The 19,545-nt window shown below is 49.1% G+C and overlaps 10 protein-coding genes across 10 annotated transcripts; 7 read left to right on the top strand and 3 right to left on the bottom strand.

Moving 5' to 3' along the window:
• Positions 1 to 1,249: 1,249 nt before the first annotated feature.
• Positions 1,250 to 2,467, top strand: Pt-KIF11 (kinesin family-like protein; the record flags this gene model as incomplete). Its single annotated transcript, XM_002181003.1, has 3 exons — positions 1,250 to 1,591; positions 1,634 to 1,795; positions 1,880 to 2,467. Coding segments are annotated over 3 exons (1,092 nt in total), but the record flags the coding sequence as incomplete, so codon positions are not given.
• A 42-nt stretch (positions 2,468 to 2,509) lies between these two features.
• PHATRDRAFT_46531 (predicted protein) lies at positions 2,510 to 3,499 on the bottom strand. Its single transcript, XM_002180833.1, has one exon. The coding sequence runs from the start codon at positions 3,435 to 3,437 to the stop codon at positions 2,583 to 2,585; it is 855 nt and encodes a 284-aa protein (XP_002180869.1). The 5' UTR covers positions 3,438 to 3,499; the 3' UTR covers positions 2,510 to 2,582.
• Positions 3,500 to 4,055: 556 nt separating this feature from the next.
• On the top strand, positions 4,056 to 5,867 carry PHATRDRAFT_46530 (predicted protein). The gene has a single exon (XM_002181002.1). The coding sequence runs from the start codon at positions 4,101 to 4,103 to the stop codon at positions 5,847 to 5,849; it is 1,749 nt and encodes a 582-aa protein (XP_002181038.1). The 5' UTR covers positions 4,056 to 4,100; the 3' UTR covers positions 5,850 to 5,867.
• Positions 5,868 to 7,114: 1,247 nt separating this feature from the next.
• On the bottom strand, positions 7,115 to 8,055 carry PHATRDRAFT_46529 (predicted protein). Its single transcript, XM_002180832.1, has 2 exons — positions 7,946 to 8,055; positions 7,115 to 7,759 (listed from the first exon to the last, which is right to left on the bottom strand). The coding sequence occupies exons 1-2, from the start codon at positions 8,015 to 8,017 to the stop codon at positions 7,280 to 7,282; spliced, it is 552 nt and encodes a 183-aa protein (XP_002180868.1). The 5' UTR covers positions 8,018 to 8,055; the 3' UTR covers positions 7,115 to 7,279.
• Positions 8,056 to 8,413: 358 nt separating this feature from the next.
• On the top strand, positions 8,414 to 10,609 carry PHATRDRAFT_36502 (predicted protein; the record flags this gene model as incomplete). Its single annotated transcript, XM_002181001.1, has 1 exon — positions 8,414 to 10,609. The coding sequence occupies one exon, from the start codon at positions 8,414 to 8,416 to the stop codon at positions 10,607 to 10,609; it is 2,196 nt and encodes a 731-aa protein (XP_002181037.1).
• A 427-nt stretch (positions 10,610 to 11,036) lies between these two features.
• On the top strand, positions 11,037 to 11,891 carry PHATRDRAFT_36501 (predicted protein; the record flags this gene model as incomplete). The annotated part of the gene is made up of 1 exon (XM_002181000.1): positions 11,037 to 11,891. The coding sequence occupies one exon, from the start codon at positions 11,037 to 11,039 to the stop codon at positions 11,889 to 11,891; it is 855 nt and encodes a 284-aa protein (XP_002181036.1).
• A 678-nt stretch (positions 11,892 to 12,569) lies between these two features.
• On the top strand, positions 12,570 to 13,897 carry PHATRDRAFT_46528 (predicted protein; the record flags this gene model as incomplete). Its single annotated transcript, XM_002180999.1, has 1 exon — positions 12,570 to 13,897. Exon 1 carries the CDS (start codon positions 12,608 to 12,610, stop codon positions 13,895 to 13,897), a length of 1,290 nt encoding a protein of 429 aa, XP_002181035.1. The 5' UTR covers positions 12,570 to 12,607.
• A 567-nt stretch (positions 13,898 to 14,464) lies between these two features.
• On the top strand, positions 14,465 to 15,652 carry PHATRDRAFT_36499 (predicted protein; the record flags this gene model as incomplete). The annotated part of the gene is made up of 1 exon (XM_002180998.1): positions 14,465 to 15,652. One exon carries the CDS (start codon positions 14,465 to 14,467, stop codon positions 15,650 to 15,652), a length of 1,188 nt encoding a protein of 395 aa, XP_002181034.1.
• A 21-nt stretch (positions 15,653 to 15,673) lies between these two features.
• PHATRDRAFT_46527 (predicted protein) lies at positions 15,674 to 18,384 on the bottom strand. The gene has a single exon (XM_002180831.1). The coding sequence runs from the start codon at positions 17,948 to 17,950 to the stop codon at positions 15,755 to 15,757; it is 2,196 nt and encodes a 731-aa protein (XP_002180867.1). The 5' UTR covers positions 17,951 to 18,384; the 3' UTR covers positions 15,674 to 15,754.
• Positions 18,385 to 18,473: 89 nt separating this feature from the next.
• PHATRDRAFT_46526 (predicted protein) lies at positions 18,474 to 19,508 on the top strand. Its single transcript, XM_002180997.1, has one exon. The coding sequence runs from the start codon at positions 18,475 to 18,477 to the stop codon at positions 19,444 to 19,446; it is 972 nt and encodes a 323-aa protein (XP_002181033.1). The 5' UTR covers position 18,474; the 3' UTR covers positions 19,447 to 19,508.
• Positions 19,509 to 19,545: the final 37 nt, after the last annotated feature.

The raw sequence follows: 19,545 nt of genomic DNA, 5'->3' as shown, positions 1-19,545 counted from the left end.
CAATCCCTCCACTCACTGGACAACACCACCAATACCGGCAGCCACACCAATGCCCACCACAGACACTTACAGTGACAAATCACAAGGGGGGGCCAAACAAGTTTCTGTCTCCAATCATTCACACACTACCCCGCGATCGTCTACACTCTTTGAATCCTCCCACCGTACCTCGCACGGTGATCAAATCGTCGAAATTTTACCGTCTCCCCAAAGCAACGACGATCCCGTCATTGTCCGTAGAGAGCGCCGCAAACGTACCAATGCTGATGACGAAGACTACGACGACGATTATGACGAAGCTTCCCGGATGTCCTCCTTAACCGGACACGGCTACGATCAAGAAATTGTGGAAGAACTCCATCAGGCGCTGAACGAACTCCGTGCCGAGCTCGATGCCTCCCGTGCCGAGGCATCCCGTGCGGTAAAGGTTGCCGAGCAGGCCATCCAATCCGCCGAAAAGTCCAATTCGGCCGAATGGCAGAATACCGTCACACACAAGGCTGCCGAAGCAGCCGCCGTGGCGCAAAAACGCTCCGCCGAGGCCATGGCGCAAACGCGACTCGCGGAGGAACGGCTCGAAGCCGAACGCCGGACCGTTGCCTTTTGGAAAAAACAGGTCGACGCTGCGGAACGAGAAGCGGGATTGCTGCAGACGCGCGTGGCCGCGGCGGAAGTGCAACGAGCATCGGTCGAAGAACGACTCGAGTCTTTACGAGTCTCCTCAGCCTCGCAAATCGAACAGATCAAAGCACGCTTCACTGCGTCCGAATCATCGCAGCGAAAAGCTTTAGACACTGCGGTGCAGCGCAACTGCGCTTTGGAAATGGAGCTGGAACGAATGCGTCTGGATTTGGCAAAGCATCAGGACCGTTACGAGGAGAAGGAATCCTCGGTAACCAAAAATCGCAAAGTCAAGAAATTGTCTCTCATGGGTAGTGGCCATTGGAAGAAAAAAGCAGCCGGCGGTGGGGATTCCAAGTCACTGTCGAACAATTCTTCGACGGTGTCGATTAGTAGTGATGTCGTACAACCGCAAACATCATCCACAAAGATCCCAACAGCTCAAATATTGCATCAACTCCAAGACAAGACCACGCAACTTCGTCGGGAGTATGAATTGATGCGTCGAACGACAGCAGCAGAAATGGCATCGTTACCACAAGCTGCCGAGGAATGGGCCAAGCAAGTTTCCGTAGCGTTGCAAACGTCAGGCTCAGAGGTTACGCGGCTTCGCGAGCGTCTGGCTCTGGAGAGTGTATCGCGCCGTAAGCTGCAGCACGAGGTACAGGATCTACGTGGAGTGGTCCGTGTGTATTGTCGAACGACAGCCCCTACGGATTCCAATGCAGCCAAGTTGATGTCACATCCGTCACAAGAAACATTGCTGTTACACCGTGGAAAGAATGTAGGTGATTTGACGCCGCTGAGCTACGACTTTGACCGCGTTTTTGACTCGCAAGCATCTCAAGATGATCTCTACGCCGAATTGGAAGACGTCTGTCTGGGTGTTCTGGACGGCTACAACGTTTGCATTCTGGCGTACGGGCAGTCTGGTACCGGAAAGACACGAACAATATTAGGTGATGTTAAGGTGTCCGCCAATGCTGGTTCTGAAATCTCTGTTTCCCTGGAGAACCACGGGATGCAGCTACAGGCTATGCGCCAACTCTTTTCGATTGCGGATCATCGATCTGATGGCATTCAAGACACGTTTACGCTGACAATTGTGGAAGTATGCAACGAGCGACTTACCGATTTGGTGGCCGGCACGCCCACTGGAGATGCCCGCGGCCAGGTTGTGCGCGTGGATTCCACCCGGAAGAGCGCCCGCTCAAATCGTTCTTCGGAAGAAGATACGAGTCTTGGACGTACTGCCAAGTTGGAGATTCGGTCCGACGTGCACGGGGATACCATTATTCAAGGCGCCGTAGCTGTACAGGTCTGCAATCTCGAGGAGGTTGTTTGTGTCTGGAAAGAATGCTTGGAGAATAGTGAAGCTCGTTCCATGGATTGTAGCCACGTTATCGCCACCATTAAAGTGGCTTCGAAGAATGTCGCTACTGGTCTGGGTACGGTTGGTCGCCTTCAGTTCGTGGATTTTGCGGGCGCTGATCTAACCCCAGTACGCTCCAATAGCAGCCGAAAGTCTTCACCGTTGCAAGATGATCGCGCGCGATCGCCGGGCTCATCGATTGACGAGTGGCGTTTCGTGAACCGATCTTTGGTCACGTTGGCGGATGTTGTCACCGCACGTTCTCAATTCTTGCAATCGGTGCCGTACCGCAACTCTACTATAACACATTTGCTGCGTGATAGTTTGGAAGGCGACACAAAGGTGCTTCTAATTGCCTGTGTTTCGAGCGAACCGAAAGACTTGCTAGAGACGATATCGACCCTTCGATTTGCCTCTCAAATGCGCCGGGTGCATGTTGGCGTGGCTACCAAGCATAGCCTCACTCCCCCGTAGATACCTTACGCGACACTGAAGTTAAGCTAGATTGTATAGAGGACGTATGTTGATGCAATTCCTAAGATATACTTTGTTATGCAAAAAGGTGTCGTCCTACCCCGGCCTCGTCCACTTAGAGCTCGGAGTGTTCCGAGTCGTTGGGAGCGAGGAGAGCCTCCACTTGTGCAGACGTAAACGGAAAATTTAGACGCGCTTGTTCGTCACTCACTCCGAAACGGATCTGTCGGCACGTTCCTGGTCGAATCCCTTTCGGGGCTTGCCGTTCCGACTGACGAATTTTGGTGTGAACGTTGGCCCAGGCCGTCGCGTCCGCGTCCACGAGGTCCTCCCGCTCCACACCCGCCCAAACAGCCAGTCCCCCGTCAAAGGAGGTCACCTTGGTACCGTCACGGACGTACACGGGAGGAGATTCGACGAAAGTGTCGTGGAACCATACGCCCGTGACGAGCGGAATCGCGACACGGGAGTCGTCCCGTTTGTGCTGCGCCTTGATGACGGACCGCGCCACCCGGCGGACCGTGTCGCTGGTCTCGTCGGCTTGCAAGTCCACCAGACCGGTATCGGGTGTGATGCTCAGAAAGCGTGGTTCACCGGCCAATACGTTGAGAAGGACAGGTGTGGGCACAAAGAAAACGTGGTAGATGTTGGCGTGCGCCGCGCAGCCTGTGGGCATTACTACGGCGTTTGGCACGGTGGGAGGATTGGCTTCCCGGTACTCGCGAAAGCCTTTATCCTTGACATCCAGGTACGCCTTGTAACCGGGGACGAGAGCCGTGCCGACGAATTGGGCGGGATAGTCCATTTGGGTTTGCGGATGACGGTAATTTAGTCGATGGCGGAGTTCGAAGCCGTCCTGCAGAGTTCCACTGACGCCGAGGAGCATAAAGTCAATCTCTGGATCCCCTTCCCCCTGCACTACCGGAAGTAGCCAAAGTACCAAAAGCCACAAGTAACACAGTGATCTCATTCTGTTCCAAACCACACGCGTTGAATGTGAGCGCACCAGTGTCTACTTGTTCGCACGCTGTCTCCACGGCGGGTTTGTGCAGCACAGGAAGATCTCTCAAACAGTTTCACCTCGACAGTGAATTGGGAACGCCAACGCGATACGAGACCAAAAAGAATGGAATCCATATACTTGAGATGTCTCAAATGACTTTATAATGACCAATCCGGTCTCGTTCGGGTACCGATTGGTTTGGAACAAGGAAACGAACGACAGACATTTCCGGATCCGGCGCATTTCAACCCTTCTTGACTGTGATGTCGACAAAAGGGATTTGGAAGTGGCAGCAGGACAGGCGGCAGATTGATAATAATTCAAAGTCCCCGCCAATCTTGGAGCGATACTTACAGTTATTACCTAACCACATACCTCTACAACTAGCTAGTAGAGAGCTGTTTCCCCATTCTTTCGTTAGTCCTGCGCGACTCAAAGTCAGCGACTCCCAGTCAACCGGTTTGTTCGGGTTCGTTTCGGAAGTAGTAAGAAAGCAAGCTCGCTAGCTAGAGGTAGCTTGCTTGCTAGACTCCTTACCAACCGAAAAAGTCACGTCCTCCCAAAAGCCAACGACTGTTCGAACCCTCTGTACTCCCACTCTAAACCGGGAGGGTGGAGAACACATACACCATGACCCGGGATAACTCCCATTATCCTTTCCAAGATATCCAACATCCACACGCACACGATGTCTTGTGCGGACGTGGTGGCGGGACGAACAATCACGTGGGGAACCTGCATTGGCGCATGCTGGTGGCGGCGAACAAGGAACTCTACGTTTCTCTCCCCAAGCGGCAAAAAATGCTATTGAGCAAGTCCGTCGTCAACGCCGTGCGCAATCAAGATCCTCCCGGGCGCTTTTTACAGAAGGATGCGAACACAAATCTATGGTCCGATATTGGAGACCAAAAGGCTAGCGAAAAGACCAGTCAGGCACTGCGGGAAGGCGCCCCGCAGATAAAGGGTAAAACACAATCCGAAGAAGAGGACAGCAGTACCACAAGCGCACAGTCAAAGGCCGCAGCCAGCAAGCCTCCTACTTCGATGCCAGAAAAGACTGGTGCGTCCGAGTCGACGGACACCGAGTCGAGCGTTTTCTCGTATTCAACACAAACTTTCGTGCCACCCAGGCATTGCTTCCCTGAACCACTCCAGACTACTTACCCCACAGCTTTATCAGTACCAATCCCCTCTGGCTTGGACTCGAGACGCGGAACGTATTTTCCGCCGCATTCTGGACCAAATGAACACGTGGCGGCGGAACCCGCTACGGGCGCAATTAACCGAGTCACGCTGCCCCAGACGACTTTGCCTGGTTACGCAGCCGAACCACCGCCCCAACTTCAAACCGATGGCGGGTTCAGTTTTGGCTCCATTGTCTTGTCCGATGCGGAACAAGAGCGATTGGAGCAACCCACGCACGGAAACCGGGTGGAATACGGCGACGGTACCGATTCTCGATACGGCCAAAAACCCGGACGGGAACTCAATAGTATCGAACCCGTTGACGGCGGTCTTCAACCGGCCGGGCTTTCTAGTGGTTCCGCCATGAGCATTGGGACTCAAACTATTTTGGAGGAAATGGCCGGAGTCCTGGACGGTGAACTGCAGCCGGCAGGTCTTTCCTTTGGGACGATGATGAGTATTGGAACGGCGCCAAGACTAGAAACGATGGGGATGTCATTTGGGTCCGTCAATGGTTACGCTAGGGGAATACCCGCTACCGTTGATGGGGGGCTGGAAGCTATTGGAATGAGTTTCGGCTCGCTTTCACTCGGACCAACCGAACGAAAACAATTAGAAGACGTCCTGAGGGACGATTCCGGACCAGCGTTTCCGGCACCAGCCCAGGTCACCGGTAACATTATTCCGCCGTTGCTTCAACAGCGTAAATCGAAATCATCGCTGCTAGACTGTAGCGATACAGAGTCTGAAGATGAAGAAGATTCCGCCAAGATCTCCGCGCAAAAAAGTGCGGATTGGGCGCGGATGAAGGCTACCTTTGAGGTACACCAATCGCATTACTCTGGCAACACATCCCGCGTTCCAGTTTCTACGTTTCCATTATCTCCACAAGATCCCACACCGTCGACGCTCCGCTTCCCAACCACAAACCTGGCCCGAGATTTCTCGCAAATGTCGGCCATGAGCGATGGCGGGGAATTTTCTAGCGCTGGGTTGACTGCGACGGCAAACACTCAAAGGTTCAATCCTGCTGGGGACTACCCTGATATGCCGCCGCCGCTTCCTCCTCCCCCTCCTCCTTCCAAGGGGCAAAATTCCGATAGTGACGATTGGCAGCAATACGAGAGGACTCTCTTGAACCGAGGTGCATCTTTGGCAGCCGAAGAGTTCAACGTCCCGTATCAACCTGAATAGAAAGAGTTTCCAGCCACCAAGACTGTATTGATGAAAATCTATTTTTCCGACGTGGATCGGGACACCTGTAGTCATTACGGTATCATGTGCATCCATATTTAGCAACGAATCGTTGTTATCCGACGATGCGAAACAGTTTTGGCCGACTTCCGCCGAACGACTCTCGGTGAATTCGTCATTGGCGCTATGTTGACCCCGTTGCCACTCGTGACGCAAACTAGAACGCTTTGGAGACAAGGGCACCTGTTCCCGACCACGCGCATTATAAGTTGACCTCCAAGTGGGGTTCATTACAATAGCGTGCGCCATACTGTCAGCTAGAAATTCGTGTTTATAGGTCGATGACAAGTCAACATAAGAGGTCGATTGCGGATCTAGACGAGTGGTTGCTCCGTCCACTTCGTCACAAGCAGACATCGTGGTCGACAGCACTTGGCGCCCCCTGGAATAGCTCGTTCGAATCTCACTTTCCGTGGCGCCAGGTTTAATCTGCAGAACATCTGATAGATATCACTGTGTTTACCAAAGTCCGCTCGAGTCGAGCCGTTCATAACATAGGCAATTTGACAAGTAACGATTCTCCACTGCATCCACAGCATCGATTCGTGTTCTTTAGGTACGGAAAAGTCCCATTCTAAGTGCCACAAATTGGTGGGTACCACGTATTTACACTTACATTGCATACTTTATTGACTTTAATGTGAATATGTATTCGTCCGGTAAATACGGTCGGGTCTCCACACATCCCTTCAAAATTCATCTACAATTTCGATCTAAGGTCGTTTTGGATCAATCAAGGTGAAATAAGACATAAGCCTTCCCTGCAAAAGACTTCACATGTCATTCTCGTTTGGCTAACATACGCAAGGCAATATAGAAATTATACGATTCTTGGAGGGGAAGCGCGGCTTAACATCGGCCAGGATTCACTGGACGGAATAGTTCGTATTTGTTGTAAGCATAGTTTTGCAACCGTCGTGAGGATAAATATATCCGTGAAGATAATCAAAACTTGTGAGGGCAGCCCTCACTATGGTATCGTACGCCACCGGAAACGCCAAGCTAAGGGGTCTGTTTAACTGTATCCGAGTTGCGGACCTGACTGTAAATGCGTCTAACTACTTTGCATTCCCCGTTTTGGTCACATAGTTCAAATGTAGGCTGCGATTGCAAAGGGTCTTCTGCAACGGAACACATCTTTAAAATCAGAGAGCAGTGATCCAGTACAGCTCGCATTTTTCATCGCTACAACCCAACAACAAAGATCGTCGTCGTAACTAGCTTCTATGTTGGCATTATTCTACTAGTTGCTTCGAAACGAAAACGAAAGACTCCAGTACCAAGGACACGCGATCCAAGCGGTATCGCTAAAAAGTATTTTTGTCAGAGGAAGGCAATCCGAACCAAATTTTGATCCTGATTATTTCTTTCTAACGGACGTAAATAGCGGCAGCCGGAGTACGGACTCGGTAATCGTAGTCACTCGAGTACCCCTGGCCATTCTTGGGGTCAACCTTTGGGAAAGGCTTGATGTCGTTGGTCTTGACATATTCATCGTAGGCCGACTTCAAGGCAGCCTTGTCGCCAGCCTTGACAGCAGCAAAGATCTTGTTAGTGGACGAAATGGCGGCTTTCTTCTCTTCCTTCGACTTGGATGTGGGGTAGGCGCCAGAGTTAAAAAGAACAAAGGCGCTCTTTTCGTTCGCAACAGCGCCAAAGTCTCCCTTATTAACGGCCTCCTTCAACTCCGCGATACGTCCACCGTATACCGTACGAGCTTTTTGGACGGTGGCTCCAGAAACGGCTCCGTCCGCAAAAGCAGCGTTGGGTGCGGTGGCAACAACCGCTGCTCCGGCGACAATCGCACCGAACGCAGCACGCCGGTCCATGTTCAAGGAGGTGCTGGAACGCTGTGTCAATAAAGAAAGAGCGGTGGCGTCTCATGTGAGAAAAACCTACAATTCGATAATGCGAGATATCGATCCTTCTAACGTCACGGTACGACTCAGCTCGTGGATTCACTAGTTGTCGCCAACTGTAAGATAACGAAAGATCTTTCCCCAATTTTCTTTGTTCTTCAATACATCAACACTCACCTGGCTAGCCGCAGGAGCAAACGCAGCTGCAGAAGAGGCAAGGAGGGCACAAGCAACAACGGAAAGCTTCATGGTGGCAATGTGTAGGAGTTTGCACGCTGAACGCAAGTGGATGCGGATATGGTGCACTGTCAATCGACATCATGCAATTTAGCCTGTACGTGATGGACGATAGTTGAAGCCGTAGTCCAAAAAGGATCGCGAGGATCACTTCTTCAACTTTTGGATTCCCGCGATAAAATTCGCTATGAAACTTTAGAGTGATTGAATATTCCAGTCAATCTTGATGGGAATCGAACAAGGGGATTTATAGTTGGAAGTGTCTTAAAGATATCGTAGCGACAATTAATTAAAATGCGTATGGAATACGGAATACTGCTAGGATAGTGTTTCAAGATCAAAACATTAGAAATGGTGTCCTGTTTTGCTTTTTGCATGCTCATTTTTCTCCCGAACTACCTAATCACCATGGCGACACAGCCAAAGAGCGGCGTCCAATCTTCAATCCACAAGCGTCCATCTCATTTTCGTGGAAACGAGGATGATTCTCGTCAAGATTCCTCCCCTTTTTCCGTTATCGGAATTGCGTTGGTGGTCGATCAACGAGGAAAGGGGGCCCGAATGGTATTGCGCTATCCCACATCGCCTGTGCAGTTGGAGGACGAGGATATTTTCTTTCGACTTGAGTCAAGGCAAATGGCCAAGCTCTTTCGACCAAAGCCATCCTTATGCGGCCAACCGATGACGCTATCGGTTGGTGGAACCGTCTTTTGTTGTCGAGCAGTGCTAATGCAAGACGATGTATTGGGATCCAGCAATCCAGCTCCAGAAGTTTTCGAGGATGGCCACGATGACAGCGACGACCTAGTTTTGTTTAGCGTGGTTGTGGCACTAGCGCCGCAGATTAAAACGACGTCCCTTCCCATCACGGGATGGTTTGAGAGCAACGCCCGGGAAAAAATGAAACAACATAGACAGTCACAGATTCATAAATCACTGTCGATGCTTGAAGGCAAATTCGCTGCCAGCAGCCATGGTGGCAAGGCATCAGCGTCGTTTCTCAGTATACGTCGGGTACATGTTTCTTTGACCCGACTTTGTCGGGCATTGGAACGCGAAGAACGTCGTTGTCGATACGTTTCTCTTCAAGCCAACTTGTTTCATCAGCTCCGGCACGATTTGTACAAGAAGTACCAAGAACACGTCAAGACTTCGAAGCCACAAACCACGGCGGCCGCAGTAAGTCCCGTTTCTATGACTTCCAAAACGCTGCCCAATGACCGATCGAACGCAATGCGGCATCGTCGGAGTAACTCATTCATTAGTGTACCGTATGATCATCGTTCTGAGACGACCATGTCTTTGAGGAACCACATCACAAGTGCTGCTAATGCTTGCGCTGAAGCAGACAAAGACCTTGATGCCGTTGAAAAAGAACAGGAATTATTGGAAATAATGGTAGCTGCAAATCCTCCAGCGCACTCCGATACCGGTTTTGCACACCAAGGAAATTTGGCTCGAGAACTCTTGCAAACGTATCATGCACTAGCCCGGAATAATGACTTCCCTCCTACAGCACTCGATATATTGACGTCCCGTGAAGCAATTGTTTACGTCAATAGACATGTTGCAGTTGCTATTGAATCCGTCCGCCTCATACACAATTTGTCCTGCGACACTAAGTTTGTGGTCCGTCCTTTCGAAACCTTACTTTTTCCATACTCGTCGCCGTCCCAGTTGCTTGAATCTATGCTCGGTGGCGTAAAAGGAAATCCCGGTACAATGCCCCACCGTCTGCAACAATTATTGCTGCGAATGAATCCGCAAAAACCCCTTAGCGAAATTGCCATGGAAGCCAGCGTCCCACTACAGACTGCAACAGAGATCGCGACTCATTTGGTGGGGCAGGGGGCATGTGTCGTGTCGCCGATCCTTTCTCCATCCTGTCGGCTTGCATGTGTTCATGTAGATCAAATACATAGCTCAGGCTTGGCGTTTTCCCACCACTTTGGACCGGAAGTGCCAATATTTTTGGTGGTCAGTGTATTAACGGATGCGGAACGAACGCTAGGGGAATCTTTGAAACTGGTGTCGTCGTCAGGGGCGAGAAGGACATCGAGCTGTCCAGCGCGCATACTTTCGGAATGCATCCGGAACTCTCTTCCGCATCGGGTAGCTCTAGTTTCGAGTGTTCCAACCTCGGACATATCTCCGGTTGTGGCGGGCACCTATGGGGATGGCTCTGTCGATACGATAGGTCAGGAAAGGCGACGAGAGATGGAAGAAGTCGAAAAACGCCTCTTCCGCATGGCAACCTGGCTACGGGCACACAAAGTACTGGTTCATCTGCAGGAATTTTTAATCTCCGTGCCACCATCTTCGCAACATTCGGAAAGTAAGGAAACGAAACCCGAGAAAGAAGATCATGAGAATGAGGAGAAGGTGGATAGTGGTGCTCGGCCAGTCGAGCCTCTAGCTGATGATCTCTTGTACCAAGAGCTAGAGGATACTGACTGTCTGCAAGGCCAAATATCATTGCAAGAATGTGCCTGGAGACTAGGGTTTGAAATTACAAAGCTCCGAATGATGGCCCAACGGCACGACCGCATTCGGATAGTGATTCGAATAGCAGAGATTGGGGATGACCAACACGACGATGCCTGAGGCAAGAAAGCGAAAAACGTCTATGTGCGGACAAGCTTTTCCTGGCTTTTTTTAAGAAGTATTGGACCTTGCAAACGTTGCTTTGTATCATAATTTGGAAACCACGCAATCACAATAGGCTTCTAGCTTATACCTTAGTGTAGTATAAAAACTGGCGCACAGCGAACCAAAGTACAGAGGCCGCTGGATGTAAGGTAGTGTTTTTACAGGAAACTTACAGTTACATAGAAAGCGTAGCGGGAAAGACCTGACAAGGACGATCCATGTGTATGAAATACGGGGCACTGTCCCGCTCTGTCCTGATTATCGACACAGATACTATTGCGACAATATATATATGACATCTGTATGTAATTTTATCTTATTTTCCCCGCCAAAATAAAGAGTAAAATCAAGACTGACTGTGAAGCAGCGTCTTTCTGCCACCATGAGCGTTGCAGCTGATAATTTTAAACGAAGCACTTTTGTCAGTGCTCTGAAATTCGTTGCATTAATAGCTGTATCTAGAATACACGAGGGCGCTCTAGAACCCATGAAATTTTTTAAGAAATTTCGGAAAGGCGACCCAAGCGGAAAGAAGAGCCAAAATGATAAAACCGTCTCTCAGCCGCCTGGGAAATCTCGTACGTCGTCGAGTACGGGCTCCAGTAACATGCCCTTGTCTGAGACGCAACTGCTACAAGAGCAAGTTCACAGTCAGTCCAGCACAACTGTAAACGAGAACGGAAACCGTGTCACCACGACGACGGTCCGGGTGCCGCCCCAAGACAAGAGCTCCAACACGAACGTACCTCCTTCACAGCAGTACACGATCGACTTGGCAGCTACCGAACTCACACGAGCTCTGGTCAAGAAATTCATTGCCGATATCTGGAATCGTGGTGAGATAGATCTGATCCCAGAAGTTTGTAGCCCAAGCTTGCGATTCAACGGCAATACAGGCTTTGATCGGGTCGGACATGATGGCTTGTCGCGCATGGTCGCCACCATTCGCGAGGCGCTGGACGATTACCACTGTGAGATTCATTCCATGGTGGTTGAAAGTAATAAAGCCTTCTGTCGACTACGCTTTACTGGAAAACATAATGGACAGTTGCTGGGTTATACGCCTACTGGCAAGTCGGTCGCGTGGATGGGAGCGACCGAGTTTACCATTCAGAACGGTAAAATTCTCAAGGTGTGGGAGCTGGGAGATGTAAAATCGTTGGAAGAACAGCTCGCTGCGGACGAAAATGGTTCTAGGTCTTCGACAGAATTTGCGGAAGCAGAAAAGGAGATTTGAACCGACCGTTGACGGGGAACTTCGCTGACCGAGGGACAAAGTGGTTGGAAGTGCCCGAGGTATCGCCATTTCGCCCAACATTTTGGCTGCAGAACTCTACCCTTTGAGGATCGAATATGGCTGTTTGCGGCCCCGCTTTTCTGTAAAGTGGCGGCCATGCGAGGTCGGATATCAATTTGTAATATGTAGCAATTGTCTTGCTTCATTTCACTCGAAGCTACATGCTTCCTTTCTCAAATGCCCTTATCAGAGCAGTCGTGTCTGTTTGTTCGTCAGTAGAAGGAAGCTTGTCAAACATTCGAACATTGCCGTTGCAGCAGCATTCCCGTTTTCTTCTTAGAAAACTTATCTTCACGACCCTCCCATAAACCTTACAAGTCAAGTTTCCGTGTTTTCTTCCATGCACGAAACACCGACTTGGGCAATTTCAATAGCGCTTCTCGTCAACGGGTTCCAATGCACAAGAAAAATTGAATCAAGGATCCATTCACGTGAGGCGGCGACTCATACACTGACTGTCAGCATCGTTCGATGGGCATTAGTCGTAAGAAATTATTTTTTTAGGGTCATACGGTCATTTACAGCTACAATATGTAAATCACATATATTCTATGGAGAGGTCATACTAGTTTGAGCAAAGTTCACAGTCAACCACGGTCACAAAACTTCACCGCAACACAACAACAAATAGCAATGAAAAAGAAATTAAACAGACCATGACTAACACAAGACATATTGTAAGCTTGTTGATTATGTGCGTGACAGCACACGCGGCTGTCAGAACAGCGGAGGTCCCCTTGGCTGATCTTCTGCCTGAACACGAGTCGGTGTTTTCCGAGAAGGCCATGATGGGACGGGCCCATAAACTGGCCACACTCGCTTCCTCGCATCACAGCCGTGCAGTCCAAGAGACTGATGGTGCGTACACAGGAAACTCAATTCAACGCGTTTGTCGTGCGATAGAGAATCAGTTTCAAGATCCGGTGCGCTGCGACTGCATCGGTGCCTTGCAGAGCAATACTTTCAGTATGACTTGCGAGTACGACAAAGCAGTATGCGGGCCTCTCAACGCCGTATGTGGTAGACCAGTCATTGCCATGACACTAGTAAATGGCGGGGTGTTTTCTTCAACAACTTGCATTCGTGACTACGTTAATAGTCGGCAGAGAATCGACTACAAAGATACTTGTGTCGCATTGGAACTCTGCAATGAGAACGACAGCTCCCAAGGCTTTTGTGGATGCACTGTGAGCTATGGGGCCGATGTATGCAATGATTGTAACATCTGCAACAATGGGATGGGAGTCCAAATTGACTGCTCTAACGTGGACGAGAATGCTATCACAACTCAATGTCGAACGGTTGATTTGGATATGGACCTTGCTGGCGGAGCAGGATTGATCGCTGGCTTCTTGCCAGGTTTTGAGGATTTCTGTAGTAGTCTCGAAGAGGGGACTGGAAGCAATGTTGGTTGCGAATGTGCGGATTCAGGAAGCGGAAATTATGAAGTCAACTGTAAAACGCTGGAGGAAAAGTGTAGTGAAAGCAATGTTTGTGGCCAGGTTGCGACATCCGTCGATGTAGACAGAGGTCGAATTAAATCAGTACGGACGTGCGCCGATATTCGTATACCCTATACTTACGAGCAGACGTGCTCTACAGTCAGTGTGGAAGAAACGGCGGACGGGCGTCGAATTGACGGGTGTGGTGTTTTCTATAATGACCAGGCCTGCAACAACTGTCAAATCTGCAATGAGGGCAAAGGCATTATCTTCGATTGCTCCAACATTGATGCAAATGTTGCTGTTGACAATTGTCAACCAGTTTTGGTAGAAACTATGTTCGAATTTGTTCCAGAATATACAAAACCGCCTGCCACTCTTCGAAATACTGAAGATGGAGCAGGAATAGCTCAGAATCAGCCAGTGACGGCTAGCAGTGCTTCATCGTTCCGATATTTCTGGGGGCTCGGATGTATACTTGCGACATGGGCTTCTCTATATTAACAAGATATTGCTTAATGTAAATGAAGGCATTTTGTATTCTATTCCAAAACAGGACCGAATCCGATGTTTCTCGGCACAATGTAGACCGCAGTCATACCGTAGCCTTCTATTCTGCGGTCATCGCAGTGCATCGGACATTGCGTCTAAATTGTTGGAAACATAGCGACGAAATGCTGCGGTACTTTGTCTGAGGATGTTTGACGAGGGTATAAATCTATCAGAGATGTTTCCGATATACTTTCATTCACCATCGAATAACAGTAAAGTTCATTGTCAGTTGTCTGGGAGTGGAAACACAAGTTCCATACTTCAATTATTCGGTTTTCATTCTTGAACGTCAGGCATTCTTACCTTCGTCAGCATCCGTGACCTGAACCTCAGTCCCGCCGCTCTGTGAACATGCCTGTTTCGATATCCACGAACTGTAACTGTTTGTGTCATCCGATCGCCAAAAGACTACCTTGTCTCGGTAATGTAATTTCCTGGCATGATCTTTGTAACGTCACCACGATTGTCCTTGATCGAGTCTCATTTGGCAATGAGTAGTAGTTGGAATAATAGTGTACCATGAGAAAAAGTCGCCCAAAGGTCCTTCTTCTGGGAGTGTCTTATCCGAAGATTGAAACGTTGTCCCTTTTTAAGCAACGTCCTGGTTGCGAGGGAATATCCAATGGCGGTGGTAGAATTTCTTTGGTCGAGAGAGTGGTGGACTCTGTAAAACAGAACATACTGACGCAGATGGATGGACGTGATCTTGCTCGTTGTGTAGCTACAGAAGAACATTGTCATGTAGATGTTTACACTGTCTCCCAGGAAAAAGGGGCAATCTATCGAGATGATCGGCATTTCGACGGAAACTTTAATCGGCAAACGTTCTGTCGAACGCTGAAGAAGCATTTTGATTTAATAGACGAGGGCTTCGACCAAGTAATCCTCGACTATTTTTGGATTCCTGCAGGATGGAATGTCCAGCACTGGAGTAGATCGTTTTTCAAAACGACTTTAGTTAATCTCGTCAAGGATTGTGTACTAAAGCTGAGTCGAGATGCTGGTCATCGACCAGGCCGGGTATACCTACCCTTCTGTCTCCATTGTTTTAAAGAGATTTTGGCCTCCAGTAGCACGATTCTGGAACACTACAACGTATCCTTTTTAAGAAAAGGAGAGCTGCAGCAGATATCATTTTGGAAGGGTACTCAACAGATCGATCCTGATACTATGCAAGGAATACTCGCAAAGCGGCGAGACCAAGAAGAACTGTATTGTACGTTTGGTCCTCGGGATCTCCACGAAGGTGAGGACGATCCTTTTATATCAAAGGGTGAAATTGCAGACATGGCAAGGAAGCTTGAAGATTTCGGAATGATTCGATTTATAGTGTTAGAGCCTCTCACTAAAACTGCCACTACTCGAACGGCTCGACAGCGCAAAAATACAGGACGTTTAAGAGGCGACTTTGTCGGACTCGTGCCGCCTCCTTCTGTTAAGCGGGGCTTTGATCATCTCAAGAATACTTCGGTGTGCCCAACAACGCCTCGGAAATCGAAGCTGAAACGAGTAGCGCCGAATGCACTGTCTTTGCCTATCCGAAGCTTGACTAGGAGTGAACGGGATACAAGATCCACCCAACGAAAAGCGAAAGAACGAAGGATTACGAGAGCTGGATCGCCTCAAACCGTTATTGAGGGCTTTCTTAAGGAACCTGCCATCACTTCCCAGCAAAAGCAGCTGAAGCCCAGTAATCTTTTTCCTTAACTATAAAGTAGAACTAGTAGACCAAAACCATAAATTGGTTTTATCTTTTTGCCGCATGTAATTGATTTTGCGAAGGTGATAGCTAGTATGATGACTGATGGGCTAGTCTTGGTCAGAGCAAGGATCCCCAGTCTGGTCATCGGCACGACTACTGGCTCGTGCACTCAAGCTGTTTACCGACGTTTTTATTTGCGCGTTTGGGGAAGGGCAGAGTTGTTCGCTCGCGTTGTGTTTGTGTGGAGTAGATTGGGATCTACCCCAGAAATTCAGTTGAAATGAATTCGTGGTACTATGAGATTTCTTCTCGGTAGCACATTGCTCCGTTGTGCTCTCCAACGTGCTGAGTGTCTTGTCACACGGCGGCCCAGTCTCCTTTGCAAGTTTCCAGAACTGATACTTTCGAGCTGAGTCCTTAATACTTTGCGGACAATTGGATTCGCTAGAAGCGCTGGCAGGGCAGGACGCAACTTGATCATCCTGGGTCGTGAAAACTTTTGGGCTGGCGGCTTTGGCCATCAAGAAACCAAAATTAATTCCCGAGGATTTTCCCAGCTCGAACTCGTCTAGAGACTCCTTGGGTTCGGTCTCGATCACACTTTGCTTCTTAGCCTTCGACGTGTCTTGTTCTGCGGATGAATTCTCCGCATCCTCTCTTGCCGGCTCAATCTCTTTCAAATGCTTGCGAGTGCTGGAACTGGGCTTCAAAAAACCAAAACTGAAGGGACTTGCCTTTTCGTAAAATTTCTCCTTGGACGTGCATATAAGCATCTCCGAGGCAACTTCGTTTGATTCTGCTTCTATCTGCTGCTTCAAGGCTTCCTTGCACTTCGTTGAGAGTGTGTCGTTGCGAAAGCTTAATGTTAGTGTATCGCTGTGCCTGTCATTGACGTCATCACCGCAAGTGGCACGTAGTTTTTCATAAACGTCTGTCAAAGTCCATGTATCGTGTACTGGTTTGTTGTCTATGGCAATCAATCGAGCTCCGACAGGAGGTTTTGTGTTGGCTTCGCTATCGAAGTCCTCTGTATATCCGGAAACCAAGAATGCACGGCTTTCGATATCCTGTATATCCTTATCTTCGGCTTTATTTCGATGAAGAAAAGATTCAAAGCCAAAACTCATGGAAAATGCATTTTTATGTGGTGTAGTACCTTGCAGAGGGACGCAGTCTCCGACTTCATTCTCCTCAAGCATCGCGGAGCTCAGTAGTGCCGAGGGCGAGCTTATTTCGTCAATGCTCTGCTGATTTAGTGCAATTTCGTGGATCATAAGCCCTGTTTTTGCTCCATTTATAAATCGCAAGGAGTATTCACAAAGTCTGGAAGAGTCGTCTGCGTTGTTGGGGGTAGCAATGGTCGTTATGGTACCAGACCCACTGGTCTCGCTGGACGTTGTCCACGTTTCATGACCTTCTGTATTGCTAAGCGGAGACAAAAGCTGGGGCTTTGCAGCCGCCGCCAAACGCACAGTTGCGACGCATTCACTTGTTACCAGAGATATGTTCGAGGATTTGCTGCTTGCCGAATCATCACCTTGTCCATCTTCGCCAAAGTCCAAGGCATCGGCGTCGGAAAAATTGCTATCGGTAGAGGTCGTTCGCTCTCGAACGCTTTGCGCCAGGAACTGCTCGTGGGTGTATATTTTGTACACTTGATTGGCTTCTTCCAAATCACGTCGAGACACTTCGTCGGTTTTACCTTTTTGCAATAGAGACTTGACATGTTGAATCAAAGTTTTGCGCTCGCGTCGCTGACGTTCCGATTTGTCGAGCAATTTCTGGTATTTTCGAGTCATTCGCGCCAAGGACTTTTCAAGTTTGTTATTTTCTTTGTGTGTCTCTTTTAACTTGCTGTACAACTGCTGGATGTCCTGTGACTGTGCGTCGTTTTCTACTTGAAGCAGGATAGCCCGAGATTGCAGCTCTTGTATAGCATCGGCTAGCCCAGTGATTTGCCTGGCCGTATAGGGATGGCTGGTTCGTTGTAGTTCATCGAGCTGCTGTCGAAGTTGCAAAGATTTCTGATGAGAGCAGCTGTAAGGCTGGTCCTTTGTTATATGGAGATCTTCCGCCGCAGCGATCTGAGTCAAAAGGAGGAGAGATTTCATACTTTTGGCTTGAGGCTCGGAACCATCCTCACTTGAGCTGGGAGCAACAATCTCTTCGTCTAATACCTCCATGGTTGGAGTAAGATGTTGGAAACGAACGTCATGGTTTAGTAGAGAGATACTTGCATTCCCATGCGGGCTCCCTACGCCACTGCCGGAAGAAGCGAAAACAACGGTATCTTTTGCCGTCATGGTCCTCGAGGGAAGTGTGTTTTTCTGACTGATTGACTCCTCAAACAACCGCCTGCTTGTCACTGCTTTAGCGGTTTGTAGTTCGACCTTCTGTCTCTTTCTCACAAAAAAACTTCAGTCCATTGTCGTCGTCCCTTGTCACGGCGGTGTGTATAAAGAAGTTTGACGCGAAAGTCAATCAGCATCAACTTTACGTTGATTTCCGTGAACGGACAACTGTGTGGCGCCCTATTTGTTCGCACGATTCGGGCATGACTTGACCGTTGGTGGGGATTCAAGTAACGACACAAGGATAATTAGTAAGTCAGACACGTTTTAGTTAAATCTCGAAAATAGCGCGAATGAGATTTCACTAATCAATTTAGGTATCCAAGTCCCAGAAAACTCTGTATGCCATATCTAAAACCGTCTTTGGGCTTAGGTATTCTTCTTGCCGTTGCTCATGATTTGAAACGACCAGTGTGCATTGCCGACCGGCAGCAGACACCAGCAAGCGTACTGACACCACTTTGCCAAGCATAACCATGACCGAAGTCTCCTTGACGATAGGATCGGCCTTGTTGGCCTTTGGGCCATTTCTGTCGCTATTTGGACTCTTAGTATATCAGAAGGCCCAACTTGTGATCGTAGTAACAACAGCTGCCTTTTTCTTTCTCCTTGCTGCCGTCACCGCGAGTCTCGCTTGGACCATTTTCCACGCCATTGGCCTTGGCGGTCCTTTGGCTGCTCTCGTCCCCGGTGTCTTTTTCCAGTTTGCCTTTCGATGTGGATTTGTTGCGCTGTACCACAACGTGGAGCAGGTAATTCAAAATTCGATGGAAAAGTCGGACCAACGTCGTCGGGACGTTGCTCATCCCGAACAGGGGATCAACAGCACCGACGCACCGAACGCTCGCATCGAACAAAATATTACACAGGAAAGCGACCAATGGACCGAGGCGACAAAGCTACGACTACAACTAAACGATGCAAGCTGTGGTGTTGCCGCTGGGGTCGGCTTTGGTGGGATGCATGTAATTATGCTGTATGGGACACTTTGGGCTTCTCAAGTCGGTGATAGTGAGGGCGTGTTGTACCAAGACGCGTGTCCACAGGTTCCATCGCTGGCATTATCTGCGGTATATGCATTCTTGTTCTCTATTCTTGATGTTTTCTGGATGCTTTTTACTTTCTTCGGCATGCGCCGGCGTCGTATGTTTCACCGAGGGGCTCAGGGTGAGGATGAATACGTATCTGTTGGTGCATGGTTTGGAAATAGTCGAACTGGGGGTAATTTTGCCTTGTTACTATGTCTGGTCACTCATTCTTTTGCAGCTGTCTTCACCACTGCGGATTATTTCAACCACGGATGTTTAATATCTATTCCTTTGACCTCGGGCATGGTCTTTGTGACAGCGTATCTGTTTTGGGCCGGGGTGGGTCGTATCTACATGCCCCCTTCTCAAATTGCCATGGTGCATGGAGAAGCCCCAGCGGTATCCTTTCACGAGGATTAGAGGTGCTTTCAGGATTTGTAACTTCTTTTGAAGACTAAGGATAAGTCTATTATTCGCTGTACTTTTCGCAAGTACTAGGCTTTCATGTTTGGGATCGCA

This window comes from Phaeodactylum tricornutum, chromosome 10, assembly GCF_000150955.2.
Source record: "Phaeodactylum tricornutum CCAP 1055/1 chromosome 10, whole genome shotgun sequence".
Lineage (NCBI taxonomy): Eukaryota > Bacillariophyta > Bacillariophyceae > Surirellales > Neidiaceae > Phaeodactylum > Phaeodactylum tricornutum.
Note: the sequence above shows the minus strand (reverse complement) of the source record. Positions and strands in the feature narration are given on the sequence as shown.